Source organism: Serpula lacrymans (genome assembly GCF_000218685.1).
Source record: "Serpula lacrymans var. lacrymans S7.9 unplaced genomic scaffold SERLAscaffold_6, whole genome shotgun sequence".
Taxonomy (NCBI): domain Eukaryota; kingdom Fungi; phylum Basidiomycota; class Agaricomycetes; order Boletales; family Serpulaceae; genus Serpula; species Serpula lacrymans.
The window spans coordinates 1,059,970-1,076,633 of record NW_006763295.1 but is presented as its reverse complement, the minus strand read 5'-3'; the positions used below and the strand labels follow the sequence as shown (position 1 = coordinate 1,076,633).

Sequence of the window (16,664 nt, the reverse complement as noted above, 5' to 3'; positions counted from 1 at the left end):
AGCTCTCCTTGTTAGAAGTCCTGAACGGTGGCTTTCGTATGCTATCGTTTGGTTGCCTTCATCACCGTGTAATGAGTACCGCACTTAGGTTTCTCAGGTGCGGTCCCGGATCCAATGGCAGGGCGCAACAGGGCTTCATGAAACTTTAATGCGTCTTACCGGATTCCGTGTATCAGGCCAAGTCAAAAGTCAGTCGTTTACTTGCTTGGAAACCGGCCCCCCGACTTCAAGCTTTGTTTGCCTGACAATTATTCCACCGCCAAACAATGCGTGTCTACTTCGTCGAAATGCCGGGCTCCGAATTTTGTTTTGATATTGATTGAACACAGGGCATGAGAGGACATGTCATGGCAGTTCACCACGCCACCTATGGCCCCTGATAATTTTGTATATTACCCCCGGCAGCCTGCGGAATGGTCCCGCCATCTGATCTATTGGTATCACTGGGCTCGCCATAGGTATAGACGATTTTGTTTCTGTAGCCGGCAGCTAGTCGAGCGCATTTTGGCCGTCATACTAGGAGGCAGTTCTAGGCAGTTCTTCAGTTCACGATGCAATGAATCACATCATATTTTGCATCAATAGCATGTTAAGTGTGTATGACTAGCGGGTATTATATTATGTACTCTAGCGAATGTCGTATATTAATACATGTGCTTCAGTTTTCTTTGCGAATATTTCGGTCGTAATTGAAAGAGTGCAGGGAGTGCAATTTGTGAAAGTAGTTAATTATAAGAAACTTGTATTTGTTCCTGGTTGGGAGGTATGGGATGAGCGTGTGAAGTGTTCACGACTTTGTTGCTTTACTTGCAACGCTATGCTACTAATATGACTCGCACTGTCAACACTATTCTTCAAGGCCTTTTCTCTTGGAAAAGCTCGCAGCGTTTAGTACACATTCACAGGGCGAGTCCCACTGACCTTCGCGTTACGAGAAATTGCTTCAGCTCCACTGCGAGACCAGTTTTGCCGCGGTCAAGAAGCAATGGGCTACTACTTTACTCGACTGCCTTTTTAACCATATTTGGAGGCGGATATGTGGCATTCGAAAAGAACGAGCCATTCAGACACTCAATTTTGGCTGTTGTTCGATGCTCTAGAGTGGCAGGTGAGTCCATCTCAACTGTTCAGATCATGGAGCTGACTGACGGTCCTCCAGAGGCTGCAGTAGTCGGAGCTATCGACTACAAATGGACATTTACCCGTACATATGATTCAGAAGAGAAGCGACTCGAAGCTTATTCACACTGTCATACAAGAAGTGCAAAAAGAGCGCTGAAAGCTCTTCTGGCCAATGGAGGTCAGCAGTTGACTTACTTGGAATATGCGCTCACTCATATTGTATGCGGATCAGGTGTTTTCATAAAACTAGGCCAACATATGTCTTCTTTGTGAGTTAGCCTACGCTTTCTTTCAGATATCATAGCGCTCAAAACAATGCAACAGGGTAGTACTTCCAACAGAGTGGACAAGTACATTACGTCCTTTGCAAGACAAGTGCGAACCAACCCCATACGGTGATGTGGACGCGTTGTTTCTTTCAGATATGGGAAGGCCCATTGGCGAAATCTTCGATAATTTTGATCCAATTCCAGTCGGTGTCGCAAGTCTGGCTCAGGTACACGTCGGGCACCATAGGGAGACTAATAAAAAGGTCGCCATCAAGGTATTACTCCAGTCTTTGGCCTTTGAATCCAACTTACACTATCTAAGTTACAACACCCTCATCTCGCCGAGTTTTGTGACATTGACATGGAAATGGTAGAGGTCTCCCTTGGTGAGAATAAAATCACGGTTGTCTTGTATTTGCAGCTGATCGAACATTATATATAGGTTGGATCAAGCGCTGGTTTCCCGACTTTGAGCTCACATGGTTAGGTGAAGAAATGCGGGAAAATCTCCCGAAAGAGATGGACTTTGTTCATGAGGCTCGCAATGCTGCCCGAGCAGTGTCCGATTTTCGAAATATTTGTACCTCATTATATATTCCCGAGGTTATCACTGCCACGAAAAGGGTTCTAATCATGGAATACATCGAGGGTGCCCGGCCTGATGACTTGCAGTACCTCGCAGACAACCACATAGACAGGAATAAGGTCGCTCTAGAATTATCTCGAATATTTAATCAGATGGTATTTATGAATGGATGGTTTCATGCAGTAAGTTATCGGGTATTTTTGGTCTATCTAGTCTGACTGTCTGTCTAGGATCCACATCCGGGTACATTTTCATGCCCCTGTTCTATCTAATTTGAGCTAACTTTGTATAGGCAATTTACTGATTCGACGTGCACCTTCTTCGTCTATATCCCCCTACAATTTTGAAATCGTCCTTTTGGACCACGGCCTATATTTCGATTTGGACCCTAACTTCCGTTTAAATTACAGTAAACTATGGCTTTCCTTGATCGCTCCTGCCTCACCTACTACCAATGCTGACAGAAGGAAGTATGCAGAGTTGGTGGGAAATATCACTCCGGACCTGGTATGTTGTGCCCTGTGCAAGATGGTACGACTGATTAATTGGACGGCTTATAGTACCCAGTTTTTGAAGCGGCGATTACTGGTAAGTTGATGAGCTCATTTGATACCTCTCTGGACTCACTGCTTGTCCAGGACGAGCTGGCATGGAAGGAACATGGGAAGATGGGCAGGAGTCTGAGTCGAATCAAGGCGGATTCAAGCGGGCTTCGAGTATGATTGATATGATGCCTCAGACTGAAGAAGAGATGGAAGTCATTAGAAACGCTGTGATCAATCGTGAAGGACTTCTCATTTCAGTATTTGATGTCCTGCGCCGGGTTCCTCGCCGGGTCCTTATGGTGTTGAAATTAAACGATTTGACTAGGTATGCCGTCGTGTTACTGTCCTCACTTAAATGATAAACATTTTATTTATTTTCTCACAGAAATATCGATCATGCTTTGGCGACTACTCATTCGAACGTGAGTGTATCCGTAAAAAAAGTCAGCTTCAGGTGTTTATATAAGAGCAGGTGCGCATATTTCTGGAAACAGCAAAATACTGTACTATGGCAGTCTGGCAAGACGATCGACAACGGATTAGAGCAAGGGGTCTGAATTCCGTCAGCACAGTTTATGAATACATAAGCTGTTGGGTGTTAGTAATGATCTCTCCTTCGTTCTGTTTTTGTTGTAATGAATTTGAATTTGATTTCCAGAGCTTACCAAAAGGCATACCGGGGTGTTGTTACTTTAGAGATGATGATGGACCTACAAGCATCAGCCAAGAATTTCATCGCATGGCTACGTGGTTTCTTGCACACCAGGGCATTAGAAGGTGCACACAAAGCTGCTGCAGGTATTGCATAAAAATACAGGATATGTAGTACTATTGGTACTATACATAATGATTAGACGGTTGCTCACAAACGGCGAGACAATGTAGTGGAGCAATTTTACGATTTAAGCTCGGTGAAGAGAGAATCAATAGTACTCGCACCGCTCTTTAGAGCCTCCCACTGTTCCAGAATGTGATCAGCGTTACAACAGTCTGTAATTCACGGAGGGTAACACACCTGCTCCAAACCAAGTGAAATTCCCTTTTTCCCTGGTTTCTCCTCCCCAGGGTTGCCAAAAAATTCACGTACGTCAACAAAAACAGCACCTAAAAATGAATCAGTGATGGCTGGGTGAAGTTACCTTAACGTACCCTTAAACTTTCTTACAGTAGCACGTTTCTTTTTGCCTAAGTCGATGTATTTCTCTCCTTCTGGGGTAGAATGAACTGCAACAGAGTGGTGTTTTTCGGTCTCATCCTGCGTCACAAGAAGGTTTCAAAATATCAAAAGTTAGAGATGCCTCTAACACAAACCTCATCACTAGACTCATCAAACTTGGGCTTTTTGACTGTGCGAGGTTTGTTCGGCTTCACATCTACTTTGGCACCTCCTTTTTTCTGAACTCGTGCCAGTGAGCTCCCTAGATTCTCAGATATTGGGCGTACTGTAGATATAATACATACCAGTCGACGAGAAGAACTGGGTTTCTTTTCTGACTGATCTGAAAAAGATTCTGCGTCTTCAAAGTCACTTTCCGGTGGACTACGTTTCGCCATTATAGATGTAAATGCCAGAATATAAACCTTGCTCGTCTACAAAATCGTAGACAAGTTAGCGTATGAAGAACAAAGAGCTGTGGCTGAGAACAACCGTGGGAATGAAAGAGTGAGAATCAGATTCCTGATATATCTCTACAAATGCGTCAGCCTTCCTCCTCTCCAGTCCCATCCGAAGTACCCTAACACTTATCTTCATCTTCGTATCCCATCTCCGGCTAGACAACTTTACAATTTTGAAGATTACAACCCCACTTTCCACGACTTGGTCGCGGGATCATGAAGATTCTCCATAAATCAAAGAGGGCCACACCACCAGTATGTATTCTGATTTTCTTTCATCCTCTCTTCTCAGCACCAGGCTTTGCATCTTTAGCACCCTCAAGTGGTCGAAGTCATTGAAAAACTAGCAAACACCTCAAATGACGATTTGGCGGAGGTTTTGAGCGAGGTCGATTCGTGGAAATGGCCACGATCAGATCTGAATGCATGGATTAAGGTTCTCAACAAGTTCGACGTTGTCTTGGAAGAAGCCATTCGAGATTACGACGTCGATAAAATCCAAGTTAACATATTTACGCCTGCAACGAAGAAGGTAGTATGCGAAATCCTCAGATTCGAAAGGCTGCTATTAGATAATTCAACAAATCGGAAAATGTTCAGCTCCTATGATGTACGTGCATTTGATATGTGGCAAATAAGCATTTTACTCATGTGTAATACTTAACATTTACGCAGAGACTGAACAGTCTGCTCTTCACGTCGGATCTTGACATCCTAATCTTGGCGCTGAACTTGCTTCTTCGCCCATCCCAGCAGTACTCCGCGCAACCCGCTGTTTCTCATGCGCTCAACATATCCACACCTCGTCTACAGTCTCTTTGTAAGCGCTGGCCCAGTCTTCAGGAATCCGGAATCAGCCTTCTGGATTTAGCTAGTTCAAATACAGCCTCACACGTTGGGGCCATTCCGACGGATGTCCGTGAAGTGAATTTTACTTACTATAGGACTGACAAGAAAGAGAAGGAGCACACCGTCGAGTCTGATCCATTTGGTGTCACACAAACTCCTCGAAAAGCATCTTCCACACCAGGAACAAATCCAGGTGCTGCCAATATTCATATCGACGAAGAAATTTTGAGCAAGAAGGAACCCATGGATGTATTGGCAGATATAGTCGAGGTCCACGCACTTTCCGACGACGATAAATTTGAGCTTCTGTGCCGTATACGTTCTGCTATGGCTCTTGCGCCTGGTAAAGAAGATATGCGCGAAAAACTCATAATTGTTCGGCTTCTGGCGATCGCAATCTTCGGACATACACATTCGGAATCGCAAGCTACATCTTCGCTTTTTCTTCATGAACCAGATCTCATGACCCATATAGCTGAGTTACTTCAGTTGGACCATGGTATCTCAGTTCCCGTACAGACAGCAGCCATTGCGGCTCTGGATGCATTAGGAAGGTATCGTAACAAGGTCCAGGAGGTTTTAACCGCCGTCAACGCCGGTGTTAATCACGGAATCTTGATGGCTCTGTTTCGCAAAACTGTGGCTGATGTTGCCAACCCGGAGTGTCAGCTTCCGCACTCTTTCGTCGATGCGCTACTGTCTTTTGTGACCTATCTTGCCTCTCATGCTGCCGGAGGAAACATGGTTGTTGGGGCAGGTTTGGTGCCGTTGCTGGTACAGGTCATTGAAAACAGGTTAACGCAGCGACTAGCTATGGTCTCTAAAATTATGCAGCTTGTGGACAATGTCCTGTATGGCTTTACAAACGCATTTCAGCTATTCTGTAATGGTAGGGGTGTTGAAACACTGGTTGGAAGGATTCAGGTATGTCCAGTTAGTGTCACGATTATCTTGATGTTCAGCTTTTCCCTCAGCATGAAATCGATTTTGATCTCAACATGTATGGCAGCGAATCTCGGTCTCGAGAGGTGTTTGGTTCATATGGTTCGCGCGTTCCCTTGTTTCCTTGTCTTACAAACTGATGACTTTTGCAGGAGAACTCCCCGTTGCTCGTGCGGCCGTTTTGAAGCATACACTGCGGTCAATGCATCGAATGATGCAATCTTCCGGTACTGCAGAAGGTCTAAGAGGCCTGATTGATTCTTCGATATTGCAATCAATCAAGAAAATCATCCAATATCGTGGCCTTTTTGGACCAAGTATCCTTCCCATGGGTACGTCTTCATTCTTCGTTCTCTTCTAAAGTGTGCTTATGACAATTTTGTGAAGCTATGAATATTATGGCAACCTTTGTGCACAACGAACCAACGTCCTTGCCTACTATTCAAGAGGCGGGATTACCCGAGATGTTTTACCAAGCTATCGAAGCGGGTTTGGAACCTGTCATTGAGGTGAGCATACAGTTACTCTTTACTGTGTGTATCTCTAAAGTTACGAATCAAGGTCATTCAAGCAATTCCAAATGCAGTTGGCGCACTATGTTTAAACCAAGTCGGACAGGATCAACTTTCCGCCCGCCCTAGCATCATCCCAGGCATCTTGTCGATTTTCACGTCTGAGAGGCATCTCAAAGTTCTTCAAGAAAAGGAGAATGCAGTCTTAATTGGTACTGGTATAGACGAGCTTATACGTCACCATCCGTCCCTCAAGGCACCTGTTTTCGACGCCATAAAGTCCACTTTGGGCAAGATCGAAGAGCTCGGGCAGAGTTTTGTGGTCCCTGAAGAGTTGGAACAATGGTACGGCCTCCTTGTGTCGTCAAACGCTGACGATAAGGATGTTGCCATGGAAGGTGTTGTGGATGATAGCGCGCAAGCATCGAGCGATCTTCTAGAAAAGGATGTCACTGCAGAAACTACGGATGATGAACCGCCAACTCGCGCCCACGATAATATCTTAGTTTCTTATATTGATGTAGTGTGTCGGGTAAGCCTGCTACATTACATACTATCTACTACTAGCTGATCCAGAATCAATTTAGTTTTTGGAAGGACTATTCCAACACGTACCACATTGCAAAGATTTCATCCGAAACGAAGACGGTCTTGATCGACTCGGAAGGCTGACAGCTCTTCCTTGCTTGCCATATGATTTTGCCAATAGTGTTGCATCAGATTCATTGGTGCAAGTGATGCGTACTATGGCCGAGGTTGGTCCCAATGAAGCACTCTTCTATTTAATGACGCTTGTTGGTTCTTCACTTGCGGAGACACAGACATTTTGGCAATCATTGGACTCTCAATCGAAGCTTTTGCAGTACATGGACCTCACAGGCTCGTACTGTGTCGCATCCGGATCTACCCGTTTTATGCTAACGTTCGTTCTTTTTCTGTATAGAAATACAGCAACAGGAGGGCAATCAGCACTTCCGGAGCCTCATCACTCTTCATGTTCGCATCACTATTATGGCGGACATATTCTCTACTGCTGGTTACGCCCACGGAAGAGCTGCAATCAGTCTTCTTCAAACACTAATGACAGAACCACCAAAAATAATCGCCGACTTGGGTGCCTTGCATCGTGCTTGTATATGGGAAAATATTTTGTTGAAGGCCGGTTTGACTTCAAAAGGTATAGACCTAAGTACCAGTTCACAGCCACCATCTCTACGGAGATCATCAAGTCAGATATCTCTGTTGTCACTTGATTCTTCAGCTCCTCCTGTGTCCACTGGAACCAGTGCAGTATTGTCTATTAAGCACCAAAGCACATTAGAGCGGAATGCGAAGGCGCTAAAACATTTGACACATGGTCTTCCTAGCGCTTTGGCACCATTCTTCCAAGGTATGTCATGCTATATCATTCTCACAATTGGAAATATATATTTAAGCAAAATGGCTGATTTCAACAGCTGTTGTGAAACTATTTTATGCTAGGCGTAACCCTGACCCAACCCAGAAAAAGCAGATACTGACATCTTCAGCGGTTATTGCAGAGATCATGTTGGGTCACTTAAAGCAAGAAGTGTCAGGTCAGTATCATTTGTACGTGTGATGTCCGCTCTTGTTCACATTGCTATGTAGGCGATCAAGTGCATTGTTTTGCTTATCACAGCATAATGCTCGGCTTGATTACTATCCTCCTTGTAGACGGTGCGTTATGTGTTCTACGTTGGAACTGTTATCTTGACACAGCTCGTGTAGAACGGACAACCCAAAATACGCTCCACACTGTCCTCCTTCTTGCTTTTCATCGTATTGGTGGACTGGAAGCTATTCTCAGCTTATGTGAAAAATTCACAACCAGCATCAACCTTGTTACATCACTCCCTCCAGAGGATCGCACAGAGACAGCTAAGCAGGAGTTGATTCACGCTCATGGCGGTTTGAAGGTTGCGTTACATCTTCTCCATCCCCTCGTTTCTTCAAAGCCTCTCTTTGAGTCGGGTCAAACACTACTTGTGATGAGTCGCGACAAAAAGGATGATGACCCTGATTATTTCGAACCTCATAACTTCCTTGTTCGCCTTCGTCTTGCCATCACCCCTTTGCTACACAATATCTGGGACGCATTTTGGCTTGTGTCTGCCCCTCTCCCTTTGCTTAAATCTGTCATTCAAACCGTTCTTGAGCTGACGGGTGGCGAGAACGAGGAGTCTAAGGCTGAACCTGTCGATGACCTTGGTTTAGCCAGCTCTTCCCTTGGAGGCGGTGGTGCAGCAAATATTAGAGCCACTGGTCCTGACGAAAATCGAATACGCCAACTTACTGATATGGGCTTTCCTCGCTCTGCCGCTGAGCGGGCTCTGATTCGTAGTCACAACAACGTCAATGCAGCCACAGAGTTACTCATTTCTCATCCTCTTCCTTTCCCCCCAGACCCTGTGCCTGAACCTTCCGCCAGTGCAGATATTCCGGAAGACGCACCACCTACGGAAGCTGAGACACCCTCCCAGGATATTTCCCTACCTCCGGGCATCTCGTCGGTTACTGAAACAACCCCTGAAATAGTAGCTTCTGCAGAACAAGGAAAAACATCTGAAGAGTGGCTTAAATTGTTGAATATCGCCCGCGAACCGTTGAAGAGTAACCTTGTTCGACAAACATTGCGATTCGTCGATGAACATCCCTCACTCATTTTCGATGTCCACCACGCCTTCCTACGGTCTTCTGAAGGTCACACAGAAGAGGCACTTTGTAGTCTCATTGATGATATTATTGCATTCTCGCCAGCTGCATATGATCTCCAGGAACAGCCGCTTGCAGTCAGATGTCGGCTCCTTGCTCTTGTTCTCTCTGAGACGCGTTTTGTCTCTGCGACTATTGGCAGCAAACTGATGGACAGTTTATTGGCTTTGCTATTGTCGAACCCAAGTAACGGAGAAGCGGAGCAACTCAGCATCCCGAAGTGGCTGGCACCTCATCTTCTGGTTATCGAGTCGCTATTCACGATCGCTGATCAGCCGCCCGTCGCCACGATACCCAAGGAAGATGAACCGATTGTTGCACCAGCGATGGAATGTGGCACATCTTATCATGATGCTCGTCCAATAGTATTTGAATTCTGTTTAAAGCTCTTTGCAAATCCCAATTTACCCCGCGACGAGCTACTTTCAGCTTTACGACTTCTTGTTTTGCTTACTCGTGACTACGACGTTGCACGCGAACTGATGAAGCGAAATGGTGTCGCACTGATATTTGAGCGGCTGAAAACATCATTTGTCGCAGCAAGCCTATCCTACGTGGCTATCATCCTCCGTCATGTCGCCGAAGACAAATCTGCTCTACGAGGTATAGTATTACAGGAGGTCAACAAGCTCTTCTCACAGCCACGCACTCGTGTCCTCGACGTTGCAAGTTACATGCGGTCTTGCGGCACAATGGCTCTCAGAGATCCTCATGTATTCTTGCAAGTTACACAATCGGTTTGCCAACTTCAAGAGCCATTCTCGACAGTTCACCATATCATGTTGAAATCCGATACGTCCCAAAACAAACCCTCGTCTGTCGAGACCGAGGTCCATAAAGACCATTCTAACAACATGGAGATTGATGCTACTTTAGCAGAAAATATTCCGGGGCCTCCAGAACCTCTCGAGTCATTAGTTCACTATCTTATCGGCGAGCTGATAAAAAGTATCAAACTCCCAGCTGAATCAACGCCAGAAGTTTCCCAAGGTATGAAGGTTCAAGCTTCTGGTGTCAGTGCGGGGGAAGATAGCACACAAACATCTTCCAAGGAAAACCACGTTAGCGATGATTCGAGCAATCAGGACCCTCGCTCCTTCTCCTGCTTCCTTATGCAATGTTTGACCGAACTCCTCTTTTCCTATGATGCCTGTAAGACTGCTTTCCTGTCTTATGTACCAAAGAAACGTCCGCAGACTCCTGCCAAGGACGGGAACAAGCCTAAAACAGCAGCCCTACATTTCCTGCTCTCTGAACTAGTTTCCTTTGGGACTATCAACGCTCAGCCTGACTCAGTTGCAAGAGCTCGAATCACGCTTTGCAGTTGGGCTATGTCCGTTATTGTAGCGCTCTGCGTGGACTGTTCACATGGTTCAGATTCAAAAGAAGTGTCTCCAGAACTTGTCTCTGTTCGCAAATTTGTACTTGAAGCTGTGAGCCGTGCTATCAAGGACCTCTCACCCGCAGAGAACCCCGACGCACGATATGGCCGTTTACTTGCTCTTGCGGATTTATGCAATCGGTTGCTTACTGTGCGGTTCAATAACGGTAATCGAAGACCACAGGACGAAAATTCCACACATATCGCGAAAATAATGCTGGAGAAAAACTTCGTGTCAACACTGACCACCGCTCTAGCCGAAGTAGACCTTAATTATCCCAATGTCCGTGGGCTGGTAGCATCAATCCTGCGACCGCTTGAAAACTTGTAAGTGGTTTGGAACTATCACATCACTGCTTGCTCAAAGAGCATTTTTGAAGAACGCGCGTGGCAATCAAAATGAGCCGGGCATCAGATAAAATCAAGGACAGTGGGGGAACGAAAGCTGAAAGTATCGTTACGTTATCAGAAGAGGACGAAGAAGAAGGCACTGAAGGCACTGATCCTGATCGAGAAGAAACACCAGATCTCTATCGAAATTCATCCCTTGGAATGTATGATATCGTTGTTTCATTACAAATTATATTGCTGATCCGGTTGCTTTATTAATTCATCATTCAGGTATGGAGGGGTAAGTTCGGTTTTTGTGTATTAATTAATTAATCCTGAACATTTCACAGGAGATGGAAGATGTTCATTATTCACCTGAGGACGATATGGATGCAGATGAAGAAGATGAAGATGCGGACGTTGAGATGGATTTTGGCGAGGAGACAGGAAGTGATGCTACATCTAACTCTGACGAGGAAGAGGAGCAAGACATCGACGATGATGCTTCTCATGATGACGATGATGAAGAAGGTTGGCAAGATGAGGATGAAGAATATGAAGAAGATGATTTGGTCGAAAACGACGGTGATGACGGCGACGGTGACCAAGAAGCAGAAGATGACGTAGACGAAGAAATGATGTGGCAGGTACTCATATCTCGAACAGCACTAATAAATGCGAATTCCACTCACGGTCGCACATTATAGGACATACAAGATGAAGATCATGACCCTGATGATGTAGCCATTGAGCCCGACGAGGAGGAGGAACCTGGCGGTAGATATTAACTGGTTCCTAATTCTCTTCCTTAACGCTGAATCTGGTATTCTTTAGAACCTATCTCGATCATCCATGCAAACCAAGAAGGGGAACCAGATATATCGTCGGATGATGATGGGTATGCTGTTCATCTACTCGAGATAAATGATTAGACATGATTAAATCATTTTGCTTAGATTTCCTGATGAGCTTGGCATTGTAGACATTCGGGATGCGCCCCCACCTGATGGTGAAGACGTGTTTGACTTCGCGGATGCTTTCAACGATGGTGCTGAAAACGGTCTACGACATGTCCAAAATCCATTCGTAGTTTCACGGCGACACCGTGCAGTAGGTGTGTAGACTGCTATATTACTAACGTCAGCATTTCATTATCTCCCTTGCACAGGTGGCGATGACATGCAAGTTTTCGGGCGATCTAGAAACGTGCCGGCAGCCCCACCAGAAGTAACTGTTCATCCTCTTCTTCTGGACGTCTCGTCGAATGCAACTCGGCCCACTGTAGGACAATCGCGTAGCATTCGTCGTCCTCACCGTCCAGGTGTCGGCAATGCCCACAACGACCTTGTTCAGACAATCGAAGATATCATTGGAGAGGGTGCAGTCCATTTGTTCCAACACATCGTTACTCGGGGCAGTGGTGGTGGCGCACCTGAAACCATCCGCTTGGATGTTCCTTCAGGTGCATTGCTCAATTTGGACCGTGGTTTTGTTCATCGTCGTCCTGGTGTGTTGTCTGCTTCCGTGCGGGTAGAACGGTCGGGACGACAAACAGATACTCCACCTGCCGGACATGCATTCGATCCCCTCCTTACCATGCAAAGATGGACAGAAGAAGCGAAGATCCTGAATGGCAAATTTGTTTCCGAGCGCGGAAGTACATTAGCTAACCACGTCACTCTTGCATTGCTCCCCGCCGCTATTGAAGCTAGTAAATTAAGGGAGGAGCAGAGACAAGCGGCTAAAGCGAAGGCTGAAGAAGACGCTGCCGCTAAGGAACGTGAAGCTCAAAGCACTGCGAAAGAGGAGGAGGGGCAAGCAGAGGAAGGGGGACAAGGAGAAGAGGAAGGAGATCAAGAATCGGATATGGTACATGAAGACCAGCTTTCCAGTGACGTCCAGGACGATGGAGACATTCAAATGGCGGATGCGTCGGACAGCACTGAAATAAGACCAGAGCCTTCCGCTGATAATTCGAATCACGCTGCTTCGGTTGAAGGCCAACCATCTGGCAGTTCTGTTCCTGCAGAGAACCCGAGTAATTCTTCGGAGACCGCTGAAAGGGTTACAATAATGATCCATGGCAACTCCGTCGATATCACAGACATGGGCATTGATCCCACCTTCTTAGAAGCACTGCCTGATGACATTCGAGAGGAGGTTATCAACCAGCACGTCCGCGATCAGCGTGCAGCCAGAATAGAACGACCACCCGATTCACAGATTAGCCCCGAGTTTCTTAACGCATTACCGCCCGAAATACGAGCAGAGCTTATTCAACAGGAAAGAATAGAACAAGCGCGACGGGGTCCAGAAACCGCTCCCTCTGCTGATCAGCCTCCGCCCAGTGTGCCAGGTGATATAGATCCTGCCAGTTTCATCGCTAGCTTAGATCCTCAGCTTCGTCAAGTTGTGCTTTTGGATTCCGACGAGGGTTTCATCCAAACACTTCCATCATATATGGTAGCAGAAGCAGGAGCATATCGGGAAGAAGCTGCTGTTCCTCGTCGGGGACTAGCCACACGAGGCGCTGTCCGAACGTTCACTCATCAACGCCCCGAGCCTCCTCGAAAACCTCCTTCTCCACGAGATGCAATACAGCTCCTTGATAAGAGTGGAGTCGCCACGCTTGTCCGCCTACTTTTTTTCCCTCAGGTGTCGAAAAAGAATCTTCTCTTCAAAGTTCTGGTCAACATTTGCGAAAATGCCAAAACTAGAGCGGAGCTTTTCAATTTGTTACTGAGCATCCTCCAAAGTGGCCCTGGTGATCTTTCCGCCGTTGACAAAAGCTTTGCACAAATGACAACACGAACTCCCAAGCCTCAAAGTCAACACACTCCAAAATCCACTGGGAAGTCCAAATCTGGATCGGATTATGTTATTCCACTAGCGCTCCCAAACATCCCCAACGAGACCGTCCCGGATCTCGTAGCTCAGCGATGTTTGGAGGCGCTAACATACATTGTCAGCGCCAACGAACTGTCATCGTTATTTTTCTTGACAGAACACGAGCTTCCTGTTGGACTTCGGAAAATGTCATCGAAGAAGGGCAAAGGCAAGGAGAAACAAGTTCCACAGACCCACTATCCTATTGTGTTATTGCTCAGTTTGCTAGATCGACACTCCTTATTGAAAACTCCTTCAAATATGGAGTCCATAGTGGCCCTCCTTTCAACAGTCACAAAACCATTAACAAGTCTCAAAGATAATAAAAAAGAGACGGTCAATAGTGCTGTCCTCAGTGCAACGCCGGCGACAGACCTTGCCGATGTTTCAGAACCTTCGGTACCTGTGGCGGCAGTAACAGGAGAAGCTCAACAGGGTTTGTTATTTATCATTATTAGTAAAATTGACACTGACATGTATATGCAGTTGCTCCATCAGCTCAAACTTTGGCGCCAGTCAGCAGTGCACCAGCTGAAAGCCTAGAAGATAGGGTCATATTAGGAAATCCCCCTCAAATTCCACATTCAGTTTTGCGACTCATAGTAAACATCCTCACTATTGGCGAATGCTCTGGTCGGACGTTCCAGCAAAGCTTGATGCTGATTCAAAATTTGTCGCATATATCTGATGCCAGAGATGTCATAGCCCAGGAGCTCAAAGTCAAAGCTCAAGAATTCGGGCAGAACATCTATATTGACCTCAATGAGCTTGCTATGGCTTTGCAAGACTCAGGTTACGAAGTTCTCGCCTCCTCAGTGGCGTCTAGATTTTCCTTGCCTTCCTCCGATCAGGCAAAACTACTCAGGGTCTTGAAAACCATCGACTACATGTATTCGCCTCGCTCAACAGCTGCGGATGATTCACGACAAAACCAAGATGCAGAAAAGGTCCAAAGTATCTACGAATCCTTCCGTTTCACCCCTCTGTGGCGTCGTCTGGGAGATTGTTTGGCTACTATTGAGGAAAAGCCAGATACAGAGCACATAGCAACGGTACTGTTACCTCTAATTGAGGCTCTAATGGTGGTATGCAAGTATGTTGGATCAAAGCAAGGTTCCACGATATCCACCCGTGCTAGAGCATCGGCCTCTCCAAGGTCCCCCACTACACCAAAGGAAGCAATGGAGGATCTATTCGTTAACTTCACCGACACTCATCGTAAAGTCCTTAATCTCATGGTCCGGAACAATCCCTCATTGATGAGTGGCTCTTTCTCTTTACTGGTTCACAATGCACGAGTCCTGGATTTCGACAACAAGCGGAATTACTTCGGTCAACAATTGCATCGCCGTCCACACCCACGCGAACATCATGTCACGTTGCAGCTCAATGTACGACGCGCACGCGTATTCGAGGACAGCTTTCAATACCTACAAAGAAAGACAGGCGACCAAATCAAATATGGTAAACTGAGCGTGCGATTTTATGACGAGGAAGGTGTTGACGCTGGTGGCGTCACTCGGGAGTGGTTCCAGATTCTAGCCCGCCAGATGTTTGATCCAAATAACGCCCTATTCCAGCCTTGTGCAGCTGATAGACTCACCTACCAACCTAACAAAAATTCATGGGTAAATCCCGAACATCTGTCATTCTTCAAATTTGTTGGCCGTGTTATCGGAAAGGCTATATATGACGGACGACTCCTCGACGCCTATTTTGCCAAAAGTTTGTATCGACAAATTCTGGGCAAGCAAGTGGACTACAAGGACGTCGAATGGGTTGATCCAGAGTACTATAATTCACTGTGTTGGATTCTCGAAAACGACCCCACCCCTTTAGACCTGACTTTCAGTGTAGAAGCAGATGAGGTCAGTACCCGAGTTTCGCATATATCTCCTGTCTTATTCCCTTTTCTAGTTTGGTCGAAGTCGTATATTCCCCTTGAAAGAAGGAGGAGAGTCCATCCCTGTCACTCAAGAGAACAAGCGTGAATTCGTGCAGTTATCTGCCAACTTCCGCTTGTACTCTTCTATCAGTGAGCAAATAGAGAACTTATTGGCCGGTTTCTATGAAATCATTCCCAAGGATCTAATAACCATTGTACGCCTCTTTTTCTTCGCCTATTCAGCTAACTAACAACAGGACCATGACAGTTCAATGAGCAGGAGCTTGAGCTTCTGATATCGGGTACACCAGATATTGACGTGGATGAGTGGAGGGCTGCAACCGAGTATAATGGTTATACGAGTTCAGATCCAGTTATTGTCTGGTGGTGGCGGGCTCTGAAGTCATTTAACCGGGAAGAGAGGGCTAAAGTACTCAGCTTCGCTACTGGCACCTCTCGGGTACCTCTCGGAGGCTTTGTGGACTTGCAAGGTGTTCAGGGTGTGCAGAGATTCTCTATACATCGGGCTTACGGAGACTCCGATCGGCTACCGCAAGCTCATACCTGTAAGTCATCGCAAATAAGGTGACGATGTTGAGCTGACGAGCGTTCACTGTGCAGGCTTCAACCAGATTGACCTTCCGCAGTATTCATCATACGAGATGCTTAGGCAACAGCTACTGCTGGCGATTAACGAAGGGGGTGAAGGTTTTGGATTCGCATGAAGATTAGATTGACCGACAAATAAATTCCAACATGTAGAAGAAATCAATTGTATATAAACCCATCAACTTAATCTTGTCTGCAACTTTGTGTCGAGCGATTGGCATATGTATGTTTAAATTAGACGATGAGTTACCGTTCATAAGTTAGATCTGAGTGTCGCGCGACAAAATCATAGGTTGGTTGTCGCTCCGTCTGAGTTGTCCCTTGAATGCGGAAAGTGATGGAGATAAGATAAGAGATATCGCGGGAAATATAGTAAAGTAAGAAACTCGAGTCACGTC

General features: G+C 46.1%; 2 protein-coding genes across 2 annotated transcripts; one reads left to right on the top strand and one right to left on the bottom strand.

Annotated features, from left to right (window-relative positions):
- Positions 1–828: 828 nt before the first annotated feature.
- SERLADRAFT_348521 (uncharacterized protein) lies at positions 829–3,331 on the top strand (the record flags this gene model as incomplete). Its single annotated transcript, XM_007317501.1, is given in 13 exon segments — positions 829–1,108; positions 1,160–1,300; positions 1,355–1,391; positions 1,447–1,666; positions 1,714–1,777; positions 1,834–2,159; positions 2,208–2,220; positions 2,270–2,484; positions 2,538–2,655; positions 2,673–2,847; positions 2,908–2,944; positions 2,995–3,119; positions 3,181–3,331. The coding sequence occupies 13 exon segments, from the start codon at positions 829–831 to the stop codon at positions 3,329–3,331; spliced, it is 1,902 nt and encodes a 633-aa protein (XP_007317563.1).
- SERLADRAFT_465594 (uncharacterized protein) lies at positions 3,295–4,157 on the bottom strand (the record flags this gene model as incomplete). Its single annotated transcript, XM_007317500.1, has 5 exons — positions 3,295–3,480; positions 3,538–3,626; positions 3,672–3,777; positions 3,834–3,917; positions 3,984–4,157. The coding sequence occupies 5 exons, from the start codon at positions 4,074–4,076 to the stop codon at positions 3,418–3,420; spliced, it is 435 nt and encodes a 144-aa protein (XP_007317562.1).
- Between the last annotated feature and the right edge of the window lie 12,507 nt (positions 4,158–16,664).